Source organism: Solea senegalensis, linkage group LG13 (genome assembly GCF_019176455.1).
Source record: "Solea senegalensis isolate Sse05_10M linkage group LG13, IFAPA_SoseM_1, whole genome shotgun sequence".
Lineage (NCBI taxonomy): Eukaryota > Metazoa > Chordata > Actinopteri > Pleuronectiformes > Soleidae > Solea > Solea senegalensis.
The window spans coordinates 1,565,729-1,584,814 of record NC_058033.1 but is presented as its reverse complement, the minus strand read 5'-3'; the positions used below and the strand labels follow the sequence as shown (position 1 = coordinate 1,584,814).

The 19,086-nt window shown below is 38.5% G+C and overlaps 2 protein-coding genes across 2 annotated transcripts; both read right to left on the bottom strand.

Annotated features, from left to right (window-relative positions):
- Nucleotides 1–93: 93 nt before the first annotated feature.
- srrt (serrate RNA effector molecule homolog (Arabidopsis)) lies at nt 94–9,992 on the bottom strand. Its single transcript, XM_044042194.1, has 20 exons — nt 9,910–9,992; nt 8,476–8,594; nt 7,995–8,123; nt 7,766–7,912; nt 7,402–7,590; nt 5,229–5,398; nt 4,928–5,112; nt 4,738–4,848; nt 4,169–4,334; nt 3,878–4,035; nt 3,643–3,704; nt 3,452–3,530; nt 2,902–3,093; nt 2,630–2,800; nt 1,619–1,772; nt 1,154–1,347; nt 884–1,037; nt 641–733; nt 455–554; nt 94–314 (listed from the first exon to the last, which is right to left on the bottom strand). The coding sequence occupies exons 2-20, from the start codon at nt 8,592–8,594 to the stop codon at nt 239–241; spliced, it is 2,649 nt and encodes an 882-aa protein (XP_043898129.1). The 5' UTR covers nt 9,910–9,992; the 3' UTR covers nt 94–238.
- A 1,528-nt stretch (nt 9,993–11,520) lies between these two features.
- On the bottom strand, nt 11,521–18,703 carry rnf167 (ring finger protein 167). Its single transcript, XM_044042815.1, has 10 exons — nt 18,431–18,703; nt 17,014–17,143; nt 16,824–16,904; nt 16,579–16,716; nt 16,406–16,493; nt 16,223–16,313; nt 15,992–16,097; nt 15,421–15,514; nt 15,183–15,263; nt 11,521–14,287 (listed from the first exon to the last, which is right to left on the bottom strand). The coding sequence occupies exons 2-10, from the start codon at nt 17,116–17,118 to the stop codon at nt 13,878–13,880; spliced, it is 1,194 nt and encodes a 397-aa protein (XP_043898750.1). The 5' UTR covers nt 17,119–17,143; nt 18,431–18,703; the 3' UTR covers nt 11,521–13,877.
- Between the last annotated feature and the right edge of the window lie 383 nt (nt 18,704–19,086).

The following is a 19,086-nucleotide window of genomic DNA, read 5'->3' as shown; positions in this document are numbered from 1 at the left end:
AATAACTTATATTTATAAAGCAGTTTTACTCCGTCACTAATTGACCTCAACAAACGCAATTTGATTTAAATAATCTAACATATGCTGCACTAATGTAGTTGAATCATAACTTTATTGATGGAGCAGTTTACAGCAGACAGTACAGTAATTACAGAATGTAACTTTTCGAAAAAATGAAACACTAATAATCACTACAAAACAAAATCAATCACAAAGACAACAGGAGCATGTGAATCCCCTAAAAGAAGTCCATATCTTCTGGTGCGTCCAGGTCGCGATATTCAATGATGTTGCGTGGATCTCCTCTAGACATTCTGAGATGAAAGAGTGTGAAGGCGAAAAACAAAAGATCGAGGAAAGAAGAACAGAAACGATCATGAAAAATGGAGAAATAAAATAGAGAAAATAGAGATAGCTGATTGCAAAATAAAAATCACACGTACAGGGGTCTCACCTAATGTTGCGTGGCTTTCCCAGGTAGCCACCTTGTCCACGGAAGTTGTCATAATTGCCTCTGCCTCCTCCGTACTGGTTAGGGGGGTAAGGAGGTCCACCTGGTGAAACAAAGGTCAAACACTCCCACAGTGAGCACAGATAGTAAAAAACCACAACAATTTAACAGTGTATTCAGGGAACATACCACCATATCCCATCAGTGGGGGACGAGGTTGTCCAAAGCTCATTGGGCCCTGTGGACCTTGAGGTGGGAATGGCATAGTGGGAGAAAGCAAACCTGACAAACAAACAAAAGCTGAGATAAGAATAATGCTGTGGACAAAATGTGATTTCACTTAATGCTCAGGTGTGACATAGCTTTTATTACTTCAGTCAATATAAAGAATTCCTTTGAGTTTCTGAGGTGTTAAGATAAAAATGTGTCCACCTTGGCCTGGGGTTGGAAGAGGAAGTTTCATCTCTGGCAGCGAAGGCCTCTTGGCATCCATCAGGAAATTGTTAAAGAACGCCACTTCCTTTTTCACTTCCTCAATTTTGTCTGCGTGTTTGTTCAGGATGTGCTTCCGTACAAACTCTGGCCCCTGGTGATTCATTTGAAATAAAGCAGTGAATCACAACACCCCCTAATAGTCTTAAACACAAGCTGGAAGTATTATTTAAGCCTTTAATCCCCACAACATCTCTTACACGTCCTCACCTTAAATTTCTTGCCACTGAGTGGACACAGCCATTTGTCCTTCCCCAGCTCTTGAGTGTTGGCTGACACAAACTTCTCCACCTCTTCGTCTGGATCCTTGCGGCCCATCTTCCCTGCCTCTTCTTCAGACAGAATTTCTTTTAAACTAAATAAAGGAAGCAGCTTCTCCTCCACCATCTTCTGCCACTGTTGAACTATTTAAAAACAAAAAATGAACTTAATCAAACCAGGTTCTCACAAAAATGTGAGGTGTGCACATTTAAAAATAAACGAGAACTTAATGATTTAATGACATTTACTTATTAAATGATATCACTAAAACCAGCCAGATTAAAGCAGAGCATGCATTAGAAACATCTTCACTGTTCTAAACGTCTCGTGGATCTGTTAAGGAAAGCAAAATCGTGCAGCACACATTTAAACACAATGAAAGCTTGCACTGAAGCCACAGTTGTCAAAGCAGACCTTCTCCGTTCGAGATGCGGTTTGGAGGGATGGGTCCACGAACATGGACCATGCCACAGCGATTGGGCATTTCATCCTCACTCGGGTATTCACAGGTGTTGTAGTAGTCAATTGAATGCACAACACGCAGATATAAGAGTAGGCGGTCAAGAACCTGGACAGAAATAGAAATTTTTATTTATTTACACATTTCTTTTCCTGTTTAATCAGCCATGTGAATGACATAACATATAAAAAGGGTAAACCAGTGAATCTATGTTTCACTATATGTTACATTTGATACTAAACTGAAGATGAGACTATGGATCAATCTGATAAAACATAGTTTACTTATGGACCTATAATCATAAAGTCCAACTTAAGTGTCAATGTGTCAACTGACTCACTTTTTTGACTCTATTTTACATTAAAACATCCTGCTCAACGCTATATTTCGACGTGTAAATATAAAGTCCAGTCACTGAAATGCTGTCAAACATTAAGATTTCGTCTACAGCGAGATTCAAAAAGTCACTTCTACATTGAAGTTAAAGTGTTTCCAGCTGCATCAGAAATATTCACATCAGCTATAATCTCCATCATGATGTGATCTATGATAGGAACATTTCAAAACCTGACACATGATTTCTACAGTACCAGAGAGTGTCTACACTGATGATTAGCCTACAGTAACACAGTAACCCAGGGGAGGAGACTGAGAGAAACTCAGGGTTTGTTGAAGAAAAACCTGTCAGCGAGCAGGTTAGGTTCACAGAGTATGTTGCCAGGGTAACTGACTCAGAGCTAAAGTTGAACTGGCTTTGTGAAACCGACAAACCAGAGTTTCCCTCATCTCAGGGTTAACTGACTCACTAAACCTGCTTCTGAAACGGGCCCCTGGTTTGAATTTCTTGTAATGAGTTTCGAGTATTTTGTGTATGGTAAGTCAACTAAAAGTTACAAAACCCATCAAAGAAAAATGGCACATGCACGGTTTGATTCAGAATTTAGTCACAATGGTAAAAGGCCAACCTTGGCTAATTTGTCATCCCTCTCCACTGTTGTCTCCGTAGGATTCCCTTCCTTCATGTTTTCCTCAGGATCCATCCCACTCCCAGAGCCCAGCAGCTCCTCCTCCTCAGCACTCACTTCCTCAATCAGATAATCTGTGATATTCTTCAAGACGGGGTTCTGAGCCGGCAACTGTGAAATGAATAAACCAGCAGCCATAGAATCCATTGAGAACAATAGGATCAAAAACGTGCGCACGCACAGTAATGTTACATTGACATCCGGCCCTGTACCTCAGAGCTCTGCCCCTCTTCCTGTGGCTTGTTGCTCCACAGGTTACCCTTCTCATCCAGGGCATGAATGAGCTTGGCCGCCAGCTTGATGTCATTGCGGAGCACCTGCTTGTGTTGAGTGATGCCGTTAACATTACGCACCCTCCGGGCCAGGTCCCTGTTCACCCCTGGTGCCAGTTCACAGTCACGTAGCTGTGCAGGAAACAGAGTAAAATGTTTGGTTTTTTTATGTGTGAGTTGAAAGAGAAGTTTCCCTCCTACCTTTTCACCGGTCCACACTCCCTAGAGCAATAAGGTTCAGTGAAGCCACCTGTGGGTGGTGAGCTGACCTCAGAGTCAGACTGATAAGAGGTGTGTGTGTGTGTGTGTGTGTGTGATTTACTACACTGAGACATTCAATTTCAAATCATGGTTTTCCTTAACAGTTCATGTTGATTTTCCTAGGATCATACTTTTAGCTTCACAATGGTCCAGGCCAACTAGGGAGGAGCTAAGGAGGGGTATAAGAACATTTGCACTACAACCAGACGGCACCATGAAAAACACTCACCCGAATGTTCTGAAGGTTCCAGCAGATCTCTTTGATATTAACACTACGGTCGAATGTCACCCAGCAACGTCTGAAAAACCTGCAACAGCAAGAGGATTCATTTAAAGATCACCGTGTAATCGCAGTCTCACTTCAGACCAGATTTGACTACTGACGACCAAAAATGATTTATTTTTCTCTTTTTAACCAACCTGCGCTCTGGATGGGGGTCAGACAAGCAAACACGCAAAAAGCCTGGGTATCGTCTGCAAAGCTGAGAGAGAGAGAGAGAGAAGAGACAGATACTGAGTATAATACCTGTGTTCTTACATCTACACAACTTCTGATGATAAACTCTCAAGGTACACTGATTAATCTGACCTATTTTATTTTGACAAAGCTTAATAAAGACAAAAACACATATTGGATGACCTCTAGTAAACTCACAGCTATAATCTCAGCCTTGGAAATGGTGGGAGCAATGCTCCTCATGAACAGGGAGCAGGTCCGGTGCAGAGGCCGTGGTCGAGGAGAGTCATCTTTGGGCTTCTTTTTTCCCTCTTCTTCTTTCTTTCCCTCTTCAGAGTTCTCCTTCGGTTTCTCCTCTTTATTGTTAAATGTGGGGAGCAGATTGGGGCAAAGCAAGCGTTACGATGACTAGAGACACACAGACAAGATTAAACCATCTCTGAAAATAAAAAAAGAAACACATGTTCCAATAAGAATCCAATCACTCACCTTCACCTTCTTCCTCCTCCTCATCCTTGTCTTCCTCTTCTTCCTTCTTCACAGGTTTTTCAGAGCAGTTAGAGTTGGAGTCCGAGTTGGAGTCTGAGTCAGAGTCGCTCTCTGAGGCACTGCCTTCGTCATCACTGTCTCCACTGCGCTTCCTCTTTCTTCTCTGCTGGTAAATGACAATGAATATATGCTTCACTGATGTCCTCATGACATTACTCTCAAAACTTAAGCTGCGAGGGAGTATAGTGATTAACTAATAGTACTATGACTAGACATGGAAGACAGCCTGTCTGTTGTGTAGGACTTCTCACCACCACAGTAACCTGTATCTGCAGTTACAGGAATACTTCACCGATCTGCATTTAGCTTTGTATTACTAGAATAGGGGTAGTATTTTTTGAAAATTGTGTTTCCCAACCTCAGTTTCCCCTGAGTCGAGAAATATAGTGTCCACCAGTGACACTTGGTCAATGTTTGTTTCTGAATGGCGCGTCAGGGTGTTTAAAGAATCATATACATATACAAGCAACATATACATGATTCAAGCGCTAAAATGAAGCAACACTGACCTTCTTGGGTTCAGGCATTTCTTCTTTAGCCGCCTCTTTCTCTGTCTCCTCTTTCACCTTCTCCCCGTTTGCTGCAGCAGCCGTCTCTGTGTTGGCAGAATCACTCTTCTCCTGTGGTAGACTTCACCGTGACTATCATAACGTAACATCTTCACTGCTTGGCTAAGATCGACAAAAGAACAAAACATACCTTCTCATTTTTGTCTTTCTCCACAGAGGGTTTCCGGTCACCATCCAAGGTCTTGAGGTCTTCTCTCTTGGGAGGTTCAGCACCTGCTGAAACAGACAACAACCTCTCTCTCTCTTCTTCCTCTTCAGATGGCAGCTCCAAGATACGAAGGTCGTGATCCGTCCCTCCTTCCATCTTAATCACAGCTGAAGGCAGAGAAAAGATGTTTAGTATTATCCAGTACTGTTAAAACAATATAGACAAAATAATTCTTCCTCCACATGTTCTCAACTTCCTTTCAACTTTTCATTCAAGGACCCACCTGCATCCAGAAGTTTGATGATGGCTGGAGTCTGTTCAATATCCAAGGAGACATTATCAAACCATCCATTCTCCATCAGGAACATGAAGACATTGAGACGGTTGTGCAGAGCACTGTGGGACTCTGCCTTGAGTCGACTGGCCTCATCTGGGTGGTACTTAGACCTGAACCTGTGTCCAGGTTTGGGGTCCACAAAAGGTTGAAAGGGAATGACGGGGGTTGGAATGAAAAGGGTACAAAAGTTAGACAACAAATACATACTATGCATCTATGTCACATGTGTGGTATGAAAAAATTAATTAAAAAATATTTATTTTCTAAATCAATGTTTTTATTAAACTATTTTTGGAGAAAAGTGTTAAATATTGGAAGTGTGGTCCAGAAGTCTCAGGTAGTGATCTCAGACTATTGGCCCACACTATTTCCATACAGAATATCACCATTAAGATTAGAGGTAGGCCGAGTGTGCCGATATTTTTTAATAATTGGCAATGGCAGGTAAGTAAATGTATGCAATTAAAAGTTATTTTCTTCTTTTTTGATGACCTGTATCATGTATTTAATATTAAATTTATAAATGTTTTAATTGAAAATACTGTATATAATTGCACATCATTTCTGTTGTTCATTAACTATTTACTCAAATTAAGCAATATGTTCATATTTGTTATTATTAGACAGCTAGTGTCCATCCATGAGATGGAGGAAAAAAGAAATCTGACTAAACATATGGCTCAAAAATATCTGCATCATTATCAGCCTTCAGCTGGCCTGATTTCTAAGGCTAACAGCCATAGAAAAAAACCACATTGATGGACCTCTAATTAAAATTGTGATTTCTGTATTTATGGAATTGTTCTTGAGTTTATTCTTTTAATGATTGTACATTTTAAGTTTGTGATTATTCAAACTAATTATTGCACAATTATTGAAATATTTGAGATTAACTCACCAAAAGGATAAAAAAACACAACAGATTGTAAAATTAAACAGTCACATGATGCAAATTTCATACTGTAAATGTTTATCATTGAGTAAACTACAGTTACCTTTTGTTCTGCCAGTTTAATAACAAATTAATACAGAGAGGGGGGTTTCTTCTGTGAAAATGTGCTCCACTTCACCCCAGTGGTGTGTCTGAACACACACAAATTCGGTTTTGGGATTCGATTTGGTCCGAATACAAAAAGAAAATTGCAGAAAAAGCATAAAACAAGAAAAAAAGAGATCTCCAAGCGCGGACGTATATTCGACTGTCTATCTAAAATCCCTGTTACTGTGCGTCTAAAAGCAACTGCATTGTGCGCAGTGCATTCCCTTGCTATCTAAACCGATTGTTGCCGTTCCACGTTTTGTCATCTTCAAAAGAATCGTCGTCAACGGAGTAGTGCAATGAAGGGAGGAAGAATGGGTTATGTCAAAACAGAATAACTGTGCATGATACCTGTGAAATAAGTATAATAAGCATTAACAGGCATTAGACAATTGCAAATTTTGACACAGTTAAACAAGCAAATACAAAGGAAGAAGGAAAATAAATAGACCAAAATAATGAAGATGATTTTTGACCAAAGGACACAAAGGATATAGGAAAAGGATGAAGTTTTCACTAAGATGGTTATTCTGTCAGACATAGATTTGATAAGCATCTAAACAACCCTCAGTCAAACATAACAGACTATGGCAAAATGTTGTTTGATTTTATTGCAGGCCTGGTCCTAGTATCTGGACACAACGACTATGTTCATAAACAGAAAAGGTTGATTGCCGTTTCCTAAAACTTAAGCAAAGGAACCAGAAAATATTCACAGTAAAGAAACTGAAAATCGGAGCGCTTGTTTTATAAAAAAAATCATAGATTATCGGTAAATAGATTATCGAAAAACCTAACATAGAAAACTATATTTTGAATTTAGGGCTGCTGATGTACTTGATCTATAGGCCATCAAATAATTACACCCTGTAATAAACCTTGAGGACAAAGCCCAATCAGTCTGATTTTGAAACGCAATAACATCCAAAAGAATAATGACAGGGAAATAAAAGCTGAAGGAGAAGGGCTGTAAAAAAACTATAATAATTTAGTGATAAAAACAATAAAATGCATTACAACTACATTAAATGTAATCATAAATGAATAGGGCTTATGCAGTAAGGGCAGGTAATTACGTACCACTCTTCATCTTTATGAGCCAAGAAGAAGTCCTGCATCTGTTGTCGGCGGAAGTCAATCTTGTACTCATTATAGCGCTTGACGGCCTCAGTCTCATCCACAGAATCATCCAAGGAAACCAGGAACTCCTTAAAGCTCTTCATTATCGGAGGGGGTGGACCCAAATCCATATCATGGATGTTACCGAGCCTGATGGAACAGAGAGATGAACTGAATGTAGTTTTGAACAGGTCAGCAAAAGAAGTTATACTCTTAATATTACGTGTGCGGAACAAAGAATTTACTGTGATTGAGTTGTGTCACAGTTCAATCTTTTTTTATTTCTTTGTCATTTCTTTTAGAATTTGATTTGTATCAATGTTACCTGGCCTGAATGGGAATGCCATGATGAGGCTGCATTAGGTGCAAGTCAGGGTGGCCCCAGTGCTGCGGTGGGACATAACTGGGCCCTCCACCACCTCCATACCCCAAGTCGTATCCCCCACGATATGGGTCTCCACCATGGTCATCCCTGTCAAGGGACAGAAAAAAATAACTTGAGCACCAACATAATTGTTCAGATTGTGGGACAGTTTCACTGCTGGTAATCTCACCAGTCTCTTCTCATGCGTTTTTGCTGTGGACTCATGTCATGCCTCGGTGGGGAGAATCTCTCCCTGCGACCTCTGTCATAATCCCGGTACTCTCCACGATTACGTCGCTCCCTGCCTCTGTCCCATTCCCTGAGAAATTGATTTCAGGACACAAGACAGAGAAGAAACATGTAACAAACATCTCTTCCAGGACAGACATGCTGTATATGAATACAGTATTAGCCAAACGTTTGGACACATTACATACTAATGGCAAAGCTGGTATGTGATAATGTATACAGTACACATACAGTAATAGTAGTATTTCAGTCATACAGTAATGATGGTGGTACTAGGGTGTGGAATTCTGCTTGCTAGTGATGTACTTAAGTCAGTCACATCCAGTGTGAGAGCAGCGGAGAGGAATGGATTAGTTGCAAATTAGGCAGATGCATATTTAATTTAATACTGTTCGGACATTTGCTTCCTTCCTCCACCATACCTGTCATTCCAGTCATCTCTGCGTCTGTCTTCTCTCTCTCTCGAGCGGTCGTAATCACTTCTCTCCCGTCTGAATTTGTCCCTTCGTCTGCGATCATACTCATCATCACTGTCACCCATCTGGGTGAAAAAGGAAAACAAATTTAGGTTACAAGGACGGACTGCGTCATGCACAACCTAATGACTAACTTATTCATCGTTATTGGCATACTGTTGCAGCCTCAAGGCTAGTGTGATCAAGCAAGCACCCCCATATAGAAGTCTTATCTCAACACAAACATGCACACTTTACCAGATGATGCAAAAGGGTATTGCCACAGTGTGTGTACACAGTGAAATATTGCAATATTTTGTGTGCCGATATTATATCGCTCTTCTTTTGGCACATATATTTTTAACTGATATTACAAATAAACATTAAACTTGTTTGTGCATTAGCATAACAAATCAATTGAGGTTTTGGACCACTAGATAGTGCCAAGTGCTCCCTCTCATCAAATGATTTTGCAAATACTCTTTTTTGCAGCATCGTGATAATATCATATTGTGACTTAAATATCCTGATAAAATTGTATTGTGGTGTCTCTGGCAATTCCCACCCCTAGTTAATATTAAGCTCATGTTGTACATGTGACTACTCACTGCATATGACTCTATTTTCTATCTTACTATTTATTTATAGATAATACAATGCATGTCTATTATTCATTTCCTTCACTTCAGACTTTCTTTGCTGCTGTAACACTATACGTTTCCCTTTCTGAGACTAATAAAGGACTATATTTGTTTCTGTCTGTGCACTTCTCACCGTCAGTGTGCGATATACCTTGCCTACCATTGTTCTGCCCTCTAAATTCAATACCTATGGATGAGAGATATTAGGAATGTTTACTTGAGGTAGTACAAAACACAGGAATAAATAAATTGCAGCAAGAATGTCCTGAATGAGTCGAACGTATGGATTGTTGAAAATATTTGATATGGTAACAGTTAAGGAAACAGAACGATGAGGGGAAGATGAATTTTCTTAGAAAATACAGTTAGGAATAGTGAGTCCTCTCGCCGTGTATGTGCAGTCTGTACACCCCCCTTTGTGTCTGTGATGACTTTGATTTAACGCTGCCTTCAATCTGACACAGAGGTGGAGGAACGCGGGTATTCACAGGATACTGGCTTAGATAACTAGCCCGTGTCACATACAGAGATAATGTGAAACAAAGGGGAGTTTCGCCAAAATACCCTGAGTCACAATGCTATCTTATGTCAGCTTGCATGCTAGCTATGTTAGCTTAGCTAAAAAAAAAAGTGCAGCATCAATGTTACAGTCGGACTTCACACTAAAAGGTCGCCGTTTGGGAGATAAGATAGCGTTTATTAATTTATCGGTTTAACCGGAACCGCACATACTTAAAATTACAAGGAATCACTTTAAGACCTTCTTAAGTGTTTGCTCCGCTCTGTCGTGTTGTTCTTCCTCCCCCTTGCCTTCCACGTTTCCTTCTTCGCTCAGTTGTAGCCAAACGAACAAACGGAGCAACAGCGCCACCAAATGCCGTGGAGAGTGAACCATCGTTTCTATCCGTCTTTTAGGGTGAAAAATCACAGCAGTTTAATGCAGTTGATTATTTGTTTCATGTTCTACGCACTCTGGTCAAAAGTACACGTACCACAGTTTGAGAATCATGGTTTCAGTGTATTCCAATGGTGTGGCTGTATTTTGTGATCGTGATTTGTTTTCTGTCTGTCCATAACCATATCAAATGTGCTCCTGCCAATCCTGGTTAAATAAATGTTATTGTAATAATCATGTCAATGATTTTGTGTCAGATATTTACTGGAAAAAGGTCTGGATGAAGTTAAAGGAGCACGTTCCATAGACAGAAGTTGCTCTCTGGCACCATCTTGTGGTCTCAATATCAGTTGCAGCAAATGGTTTGGAACTAAAGTGACAATTAAACATACAGTCAAAATAATCGAGGTTTGTCTTTTTACTTGCAGTTAGTGGTACTATTAATACAGGTTTGGCATCTATAATCTTTTTGAACTGGTGTGAAAAAACAGGTGTAGAAAAAGGAAATGTAATATTTTACATATTACAGATTATTACAGACATTTCAAACCTCACCTGCTCCTGAGAGGTCTCTTTGACAACAACGACATCTGTATTTAACAAAAGGTCATTCAGTATTTGTAATGTTTTCAAACTGCTGTGCACATTTGGCAAGCTTTAGAACTCATTATTTAGATTTTTGTTTTATATTAATATCTCAGCCTACCATAATCCAGCAAATGGCTTATCTTTTACACATATATCTCGAGTTTTTAAACATTTATTCCGCTCAGACATTAAATGTATTTTCTTCAAAGCCGCAGGTGGTAAGATTAAAAGCCTGCAAAATGGTGAAACAAGAAATAGTTTGTTTGGAGCTCTGGGGAGTCTTTAATGAATCACACATAAAGACAGGAAACAAAAAGATTACATTTATTTGTTATATGGAGCAAAGACACCAGAAAATAATCAAAATTAAGAAGCTGAAAATCAGAGCCTATTTTAATTATGAAAAAGAAAAAAGAAAAATTAGCATAGGTGGCAATTCATTTGGTAATTGTTTCACAACCATATTAAAGTATGTTCTTTAAATGGCACATTTGTGTATCTCATTGGTTTTTCCCATTTCCGTCAAATGTAACTCAATACAAGCAACATTTCAAAACATTTGAATTACTTATTTTAGTATAATATGTATAAAAAAAAGTTAAAATGCATTTAACAGTGAAGATATTTAACCTGAAATTGTTGTAATATCAAATATTTTGGTTTTATACTTTTTGATTCTCTGAAAGCACCAAGCGTATGTAATGAAACAACACAGACAACATGTTTTAATTGGAGCTTAGTTAAATTAAAGTTTTATGTCATCATTTAAACTTCCTGTTTAAATGTCAGAGCATAAGATCTGCAAGATTCCTTCATACTTTTTTCTGTAATTGTGATCATATAATCCAATATTGTGGTTAGGTTTACATGCAAACAAATGACAGAGCATAAGCAAAACAAATCAGCTTTATTACAAAGAATTATGGGTGTCAATGTGCCTTTGGAGGATCAGTGTAAATCATTTTCCTCGTCGAAACAAAAAATGGCACCACAGTCGCATTTCCATGACCTTCACACAGAGCTTTTTCTCCCATGTTCAGACAACCCATGACTTCTAAAATGCTCGCTCTACATCAGAATTATGCTCGACACTGTGTGATAAATTAGGCACATTCTAAAAAAAATAAAAAAATAAGCTAAGGATAATTTAGATTTTTCCTTTTTCTTCAATGAAACGTCTCTAAAAGTGAGACATAAAGTATAAAAAAAAGAGCAGAAATGAACAGAAAACAGCAGCTCCATTTAAAAAAACAACTGATTTTTGCAGACAAGTCCGAATTAAATCTCAATAATACGGAGTTAATGGATTTTTAATAAATCAGCAGTAAAATGTTACAATGATTTTTTTAGAGTTTTACAATTTCTTACAACAGAATGAGATTTTATATGCGGCCTGTCTGTGAATAATCATATTGGCATGTTATTTTTTTGATAAAATAACTCCTGAAACATTTCTTATGTGACTCACTTAATGATTACAGTAATTGCCATTTCAAATTTTCTCTGAACATGAATACAGAGGAAACATCTGTTTACATGATCCCAGCAAATAAAAAGTGTAAGAAATATTTACTTACTTAGAAAATGTACACATCTTGTGAGGTTATCAAAAATTAAAAATAATTCCACATGTGAATTTATCAAATCACACACGAAATCTTGATGCTACTGTGAAGTAGAATCAACTTTTTAAGTTTCTAATTTGATCCGCTCCAAATGTACTGCAACAAAAATGAATTATTAATTGATTACTAAATTAATAACCACTAAATGTGATAATCCATTAAAGTGTTTTTTTGATAATTGGATATGCTTTCTGATTTTTCAGCTTATTGAATATGAATATTTTCTGGTTTCTTTGCTCCAACAGAAATCATTAAAGTGGAATAATTTGGTTTGTGGACAAAACATTTGAAGATAAGGAAAAAAACAATCAACATTTTTCAACATTTTCTGACATTTTATCGACCAAACATTACTCAATTAATCGAGAAAAAAATCGACAGATTAATTGATTACGAACACAATCGTTGGTTCCAATTCAAAATCAACAGTAGATTGAACCAAACGTGGATTATTATTTTACAATGTGGAGATAAAAACAGTTTCTTGTTCGACAGCTGCTGAGCTTGACTTGTGTGCAGGTGCAAGTCAAACTACTTACGTCAACTATCTGTGTTAAAGAGTTTGCACAGTTACACAGAAATGAGGAAACAAAGGTTTTCTCTTGTTAGTCATGTTAAGCACATTTTCAGACTGAGGACAAAACCAAAGCTTTCTAAGCAGCTGTACTTAATACAGCCACACAACAGTAAAACATAGGAGTGTGAACTCTGTCCCTTCAATTCCCGTCTAATTTACATACATATGTACATCAAGGCCAACATAAGGCAATGCTTTTTTTTCCCCAGGGTCCCACGTTTTAATGTGTTATTATTCTATTATGTATAAAAATGTAAATATATTCAGTAAGGATTCAGAAATCTGCACTTTAACCAAAAAAAGCTAAAACAGTAATAATGCTCCATTAATTATCACAATATTATTGATTTAGAATATCCACAGATCTTTCAGTTGTTGCTATAAAACGGAGTTTATTCAACTCCACAAACTGCATAAAGCTCAATTATTCTCCTTAAATTGCCCATGCAGGATTGACAACAACAATGTGGAAGAAGCTGAAAATGCATAACATCTATCTCTTATTCTATTGTAAGATATATGGACTATGAGAAAAGTGACTTATAAAACTTTTAAATGTAAAAAGAAAGCCGCTGAAGGGATAAAAAAATAAAAACAAATAAAGACAAAATGCTTTTTTCCCCACACTTGCACATCCTTGTCAGATGTTTTTGTTTCTTTTCAAGAATTACGATTACGACAAGAGTCTGAAAACTGTCATAACCTGGAAAACCCACTAGTATGAGCATGGAATTCATCGACATTTAAGAAAAATAAAAAAAGGTCTACAGGCAAACAGTAGTGGAGTCTGTGCGTGTGAAGTGGGTTCATGTTCTGTGTTTGATTTGGGTAAAACTGGTCAATACAGATGCTCTATATATGTTGACACTTTCAGTTATACTTCCTCTAGCTAGTAGGTGAATGATTCTCTTATGATGAACACATGTTGCAAGACAGTGTCTAGCTAATCTTAACTTTTTAAATTACAGGGTGGTAACAGTACACTTCATGTCTGAAAGACTCTTTTAGGTCAAATGAAGTAGCCTGAATGCGGGTTCCAGCAATCAGACATCCACTATATTCCTACCAATGAGCTGAGCAGTGTCATCTTCGGTGTCATCATTCTCTGAGTCTGTGTCCTCCTGAGGGGAGTAGTAGCCTTCGTAACCCAGCATGGGAGAGTCACAGCGTACGGGTGAGACCAGGCACTGGGCAGTAGTAGTGGTGGTGGCGGTGGTTGCTGAATACGCGCCCGGGCTTCCTGAGGGGGAACCCGGGTTGGAGGGTCGAAGCAGAGGTGTGCGCTCCGAGTCTGCTTCGCCCTCAGTGCGCTCCTCCTCCCCACGTCCCCCACTTTCCTCCTCCGACTCAGACTCTGAGTGCTCTGGGTTGTTCCGAGTGACGCGCTGTTTGCACACAGGACACGTCTTTTTGGTCTTTGTGAGCCACGGGTCTACACACTTGGAGTGATACGCTGGAAAGAAAGAACATTTACAAAACCAGTGAATAAAACCCCAAACCCAAGGATTTACATGAATATTTCAAGCAAAATAACTTCACTCCAGTTGATCATTTCTCTCTGTACACGGCACGCCCTGATACCATGCTGATATTTTGGCGTATATCTGCAAAGAACGTCTGTCTGTCTGTTAATCACATATCTGTCTAACAGGTCACTTGACTGTCTTCAAACTTGCCGGGTGACTGACAAGGGAATGGCTACCATTGTAAATGACATTCATTTACAATGGTTCAACTTTGGACCACAAAGTGTTTTTCTTCTTAAATCTACTATTTAATAAAGTAATTCTCTCTCAATGTTGTGCTACCTGGCTAACAAGTGGCCTGTCCCATACATGTTGTTCACTGGTGTCATTTTGTATTAGAGCTCTCAAATGATGCTGTTTTTTAAACAGCAATTAATCACAGAAGTTCAACAGTTAACTAAGATTAATTGCATTTTTAACAATTCTATTATTTTCTACTCCACGACAATGTCCATATTTACAATGTTAAGTAACTCTTACTTGTGTATCTTGATTGGGAACCAAATTAAAGCCAAGAAAGTTACTTGGTAACATGACTTTCAGATAAATAAGTGCATTAAGCCTGAGGGAAGACCTCTGTCAATACTCACTTGCACTTAAGAGTGTTATTAAGGGTTATTCTTAGACATCCACAACCTGCACGACAGACACTTCACAGGCAACAGTGTGTATATGCATTGCGTGAAAATCAATATTTGCCTTATGTCCATGTTCTCACCGTTTCATTTGTATAGGTGTGATGGCTGCATTACCCACCCTTCCCCCAAATTAAATGCCTGTAATAATATGATAACAAACTATATCTATGACTATATTATTTACCGTGGGAACAAGGTAAAACTCGCAGCTTGTCTCCTTCTTCATACTCATCCAAACATATGGCACAGAGATCGTAGTCATCACCTGAAAAGGAGGAGAAAAGTGTGACATCATACATTCTGAAGATATTATTCGGTTAACAAACAAATTATGATTTCACACAATTAACTTGTTTGATGGTAAAATCTCTACTGGTGATCAACGTTGTTGAAAAATTAGATATTACACTAAAGGTATTTACCTTTCCTGAACTTGTGAGTTGGGATCCGCTTCAGTTGTTCCCTGGACAATCGGTTTTTCCTCAGCCTCTTCCTGTACCGCACACATCGTACAATCTACACAGAACAAAAAAAACAAGGTCAGTTGCTACACTATGCATGGGAATTACACATTTAACATGTGTGGAGGGATCTGTTTTTGTGTTGTGGCCATCAGCCCTCATAATGACTCAACAGGTCAGAATGTAATTAAGAAAGAAAATATTCTTTAATTCATAAAACGATGCACATATCCAAAGTATAATCCCAGAAATCTGTCTGCCATGAGTGTGAGGCACTGCAAATTGCAGGAATTACAGTGACTACTAGTATTAGGATTCATCTGGACGAATCGCTGTCACTCAGCATCAAGACAGGACAAATGTCTGGATGATTAGCACGCTAAAAGGTTTACACTAGGTGGTGTACTTTTTTCACTACTGCAAACTCAAAGGCCATAAAGAAATTAGGATTTTGAGTTAACCCAGAATCCCAAGAGATAAATAAAAGAGTATGTGATGTGCACAATAAACACTCTGCAACATATATACTTACCATGAGAACACACATCACAATAATGATCATGCCAACTACTCCAGTGAAGGGAATGAGATAGTATGACAGTGGAAAAGAAAATTCAGGTTTGAGGATCACATAGGCTCTGCAGACAAAGGAGAAATAGCAAGTTTGCCATGTAAACGCGAGCACTGAAAATGGTTAATACTAAAACTGTTCTGGTCAAGATGACTGTTCCTAAATACATGTTATTTAAAGGTTTTTACTTACCCTGGTTCTGGAATGATGAAATTTGTGAGAATTTGAGATGCATCGTAACTGGTGAAGACTGAAGGGATCTCAATCTCCTCTGCAATAGTTACTGGAAAATAAAGAAAAGAAAAGAAAAACACAGTTGAAATTTTAGTCATTCAAGTATAAGATGACGACAGACATTTTATCAAGGAGAATTACCATTACTGTAGTTCATATTGAGTAGAAGGTCGGAGTTCATGTTATGAATGACTGCAGCGGCATATCCAGCTTGCTGTGCATGCAAAACCTGAAATAAATAAAAAATAAAAAACGCATGAGACGGTATAGGATATTTCAAAAACATATTTTTGTGTCAGTCAGGCATTACTGACCTTTATATCAAAATTGCAGTCGAGGCGCCTGATGAGAACGATGGACTTGGTGGTGTTGGGATCAAACAATGGTGGCAGCGGAGGAGGAGGGTCTATTGCGGAGCAGCCATTAAGTGGACGTGACACAACCAGAACTCCCTTTAACACAAAGAAAAAAAACACATTATCATGAAAGACAACTACTGGTTTATGGCAATTATGATTTTTTTTTGGATGCAAACTTTCTCCCTATAGTCTGTTCTTACCCTTAGGCCGTCATTAGGCAGTGGACTTCCAAACAAGGCCGGTAGGTCTTCAAACAACATGGAGGTCACGTTGCCATAATGCTGCCAAAACAATACACACATAGTGTAAGAATCTCCACGGGAATACAATGAGTCCTAGTTACACGTAACAGTTACCACAATCCAGAGTAAAATCTCATTGATTACTTACTGCATAGATATAGGCATGTGTGGGCGAGAGTACCAGTGCGCTGAAGAGTACCAGTTTAAGGACATTCAGTCGAGTTACCACACACCACACATTGCTGTGCACCATCCTGAGATGCTTACAGTCGCACAAACTGTGAAAAAAAGGTTTCAGGAGATATAACTTTACAAATCAAAACTAGTGGTTAAAAGATGATCATTGAATCTGATATGAAGCGGGCTAAATGTAAGTTCAAAAAACAGATTGTAACAGATCTTGATAAAACCTTTTGCTTTTTTGGAGTCTGTATTGGGACAAGGGATTTAAAAAAAAAAAAACACTTTTGGCCAAGGGGACACAGTAGCTCAAACTGAGCAGTGGATGTGAGCTGTCGGCCGAGATTAAAATCCTAGGGAAGATCAAAAAGTCCCACTCACAAGAATTCTTCTTTCACTTCCTATATTCTACATTCACTTGAACTGCTCTATTTTATACTATTTACTCTTATTTTAAAATGTACTGTTACATTAAAATGATAAAGCGGTGGATGTTTTTTATAGCAGTTTTCTGTCTTGTTTTCAGTGTAATCAATTGTTTTGTCATCTGTAATTAGTGAGCCAAGTATGATTCTATTCTATTGTGCCAGGGGATGGTTGGACAATTGCAATTATCACCACTAACAAATCACAATATTTGTAGAATTGCAATACAAATCAGATTGGCACACAAGTACCAATGCTATTATTTCAACTGGTCCATCCTTGTTCCCTTGCTTCACATAACAAAGAAATAATTATATCCGATCCATTAAGCAAGCAATAAGTCGACTAAATAGTCAACAAACTAATGATCCAGTATGGAAATAATTGTTACTTGAAGTCCTAATCCTTAACACCTTGGCTTTATATTCACTCAGAAAATGGTGGATTTCAGGAGTTACGAAAGTCCTGGACAGGCGAAAAAGAATGTGGCAAAAGTTTGGCTGCTTTTGACCACGACCTTTGTAATGGCTCGTATATTTTTAGGTTTCCTTCTCACATTCTGAATGTCATGATAAAACAAAGAAGTGATGTGGACAGTTATAAATGGCTTTATAGTACACTGTTGTGTGCCAAATATGGGAACTGGTGCCCTCGTTCCTGGGTGAGGCCCGCAACTTTCTGAACCCTTTGTTGTTATCTGCCAGAAGAAATAGTGTGATTTTGTTGTGCTTCATGTGTAACGTTGCTACCAATGTTAACTACACTCACAGTTCACGGTAATAAAACGTGAAAATACAACACATTCAAATGGCAAATTTGTCGACGTGTTTTGGTGTCGTCATAAGTACATATCTTCGTCCCCCGACGCTCTTGAAGCTTGTAATGTATGTTTTTTTCCTGTCGTCCCCCTTTTGCCTTCTTACATATCAAAATCGATTATAGGTTGTTTGGTTACTCACTTTCTCCGCGGAGTTTTCGATCCACAGGAAAACAACACAACAGGGAGGATTAGCGTTAGCAGATATTGGACAACGATTACTGAAAATTGCCCCCCATAGATTGGTCTTGGTTTTGCTTGTTGTCTGTGTTCATTATCTCCTTTCGTGAAACAAAAATATGTTTGGTCACCGTAAAGTGACACACTTCGTCTGGATTCTCCAACTTGCGTTAGCTCTTTGCTGTTAGCTATGTCTGATGCTGCGGTTTGTTTTTGCTTCTTGCTTCCGTGGTACTTCTTCTTCGTGTCATGTGATGGTAGGCTAACTCGGCAGCACCCACGCTCACAGCGCCCCCATTGACCAGTTAGAAAAACAGCAATGATGTACCATGTACTTAAATGGGACTTGCGGGACAAATTTTAGAAAAAAATGACCTATTAAAAATACATTAGATGATACAAAAATCTTTAGTAAAAATCCACAAATTTAGTGTCGCCAAATGTATATCGTGGTCGCCATGGTTGTCTTTGAATACAAACCACCACCAGAGGGCAACATAACTCCACTAACACCACTAACGCTCCACGAGTTTCAGTAGTTATGTTATTTTTGATAAATATTTTGTATGACGTAATACGCTATCCTATGTGATTAAAGGCACAGTAGGTAGGATCCTT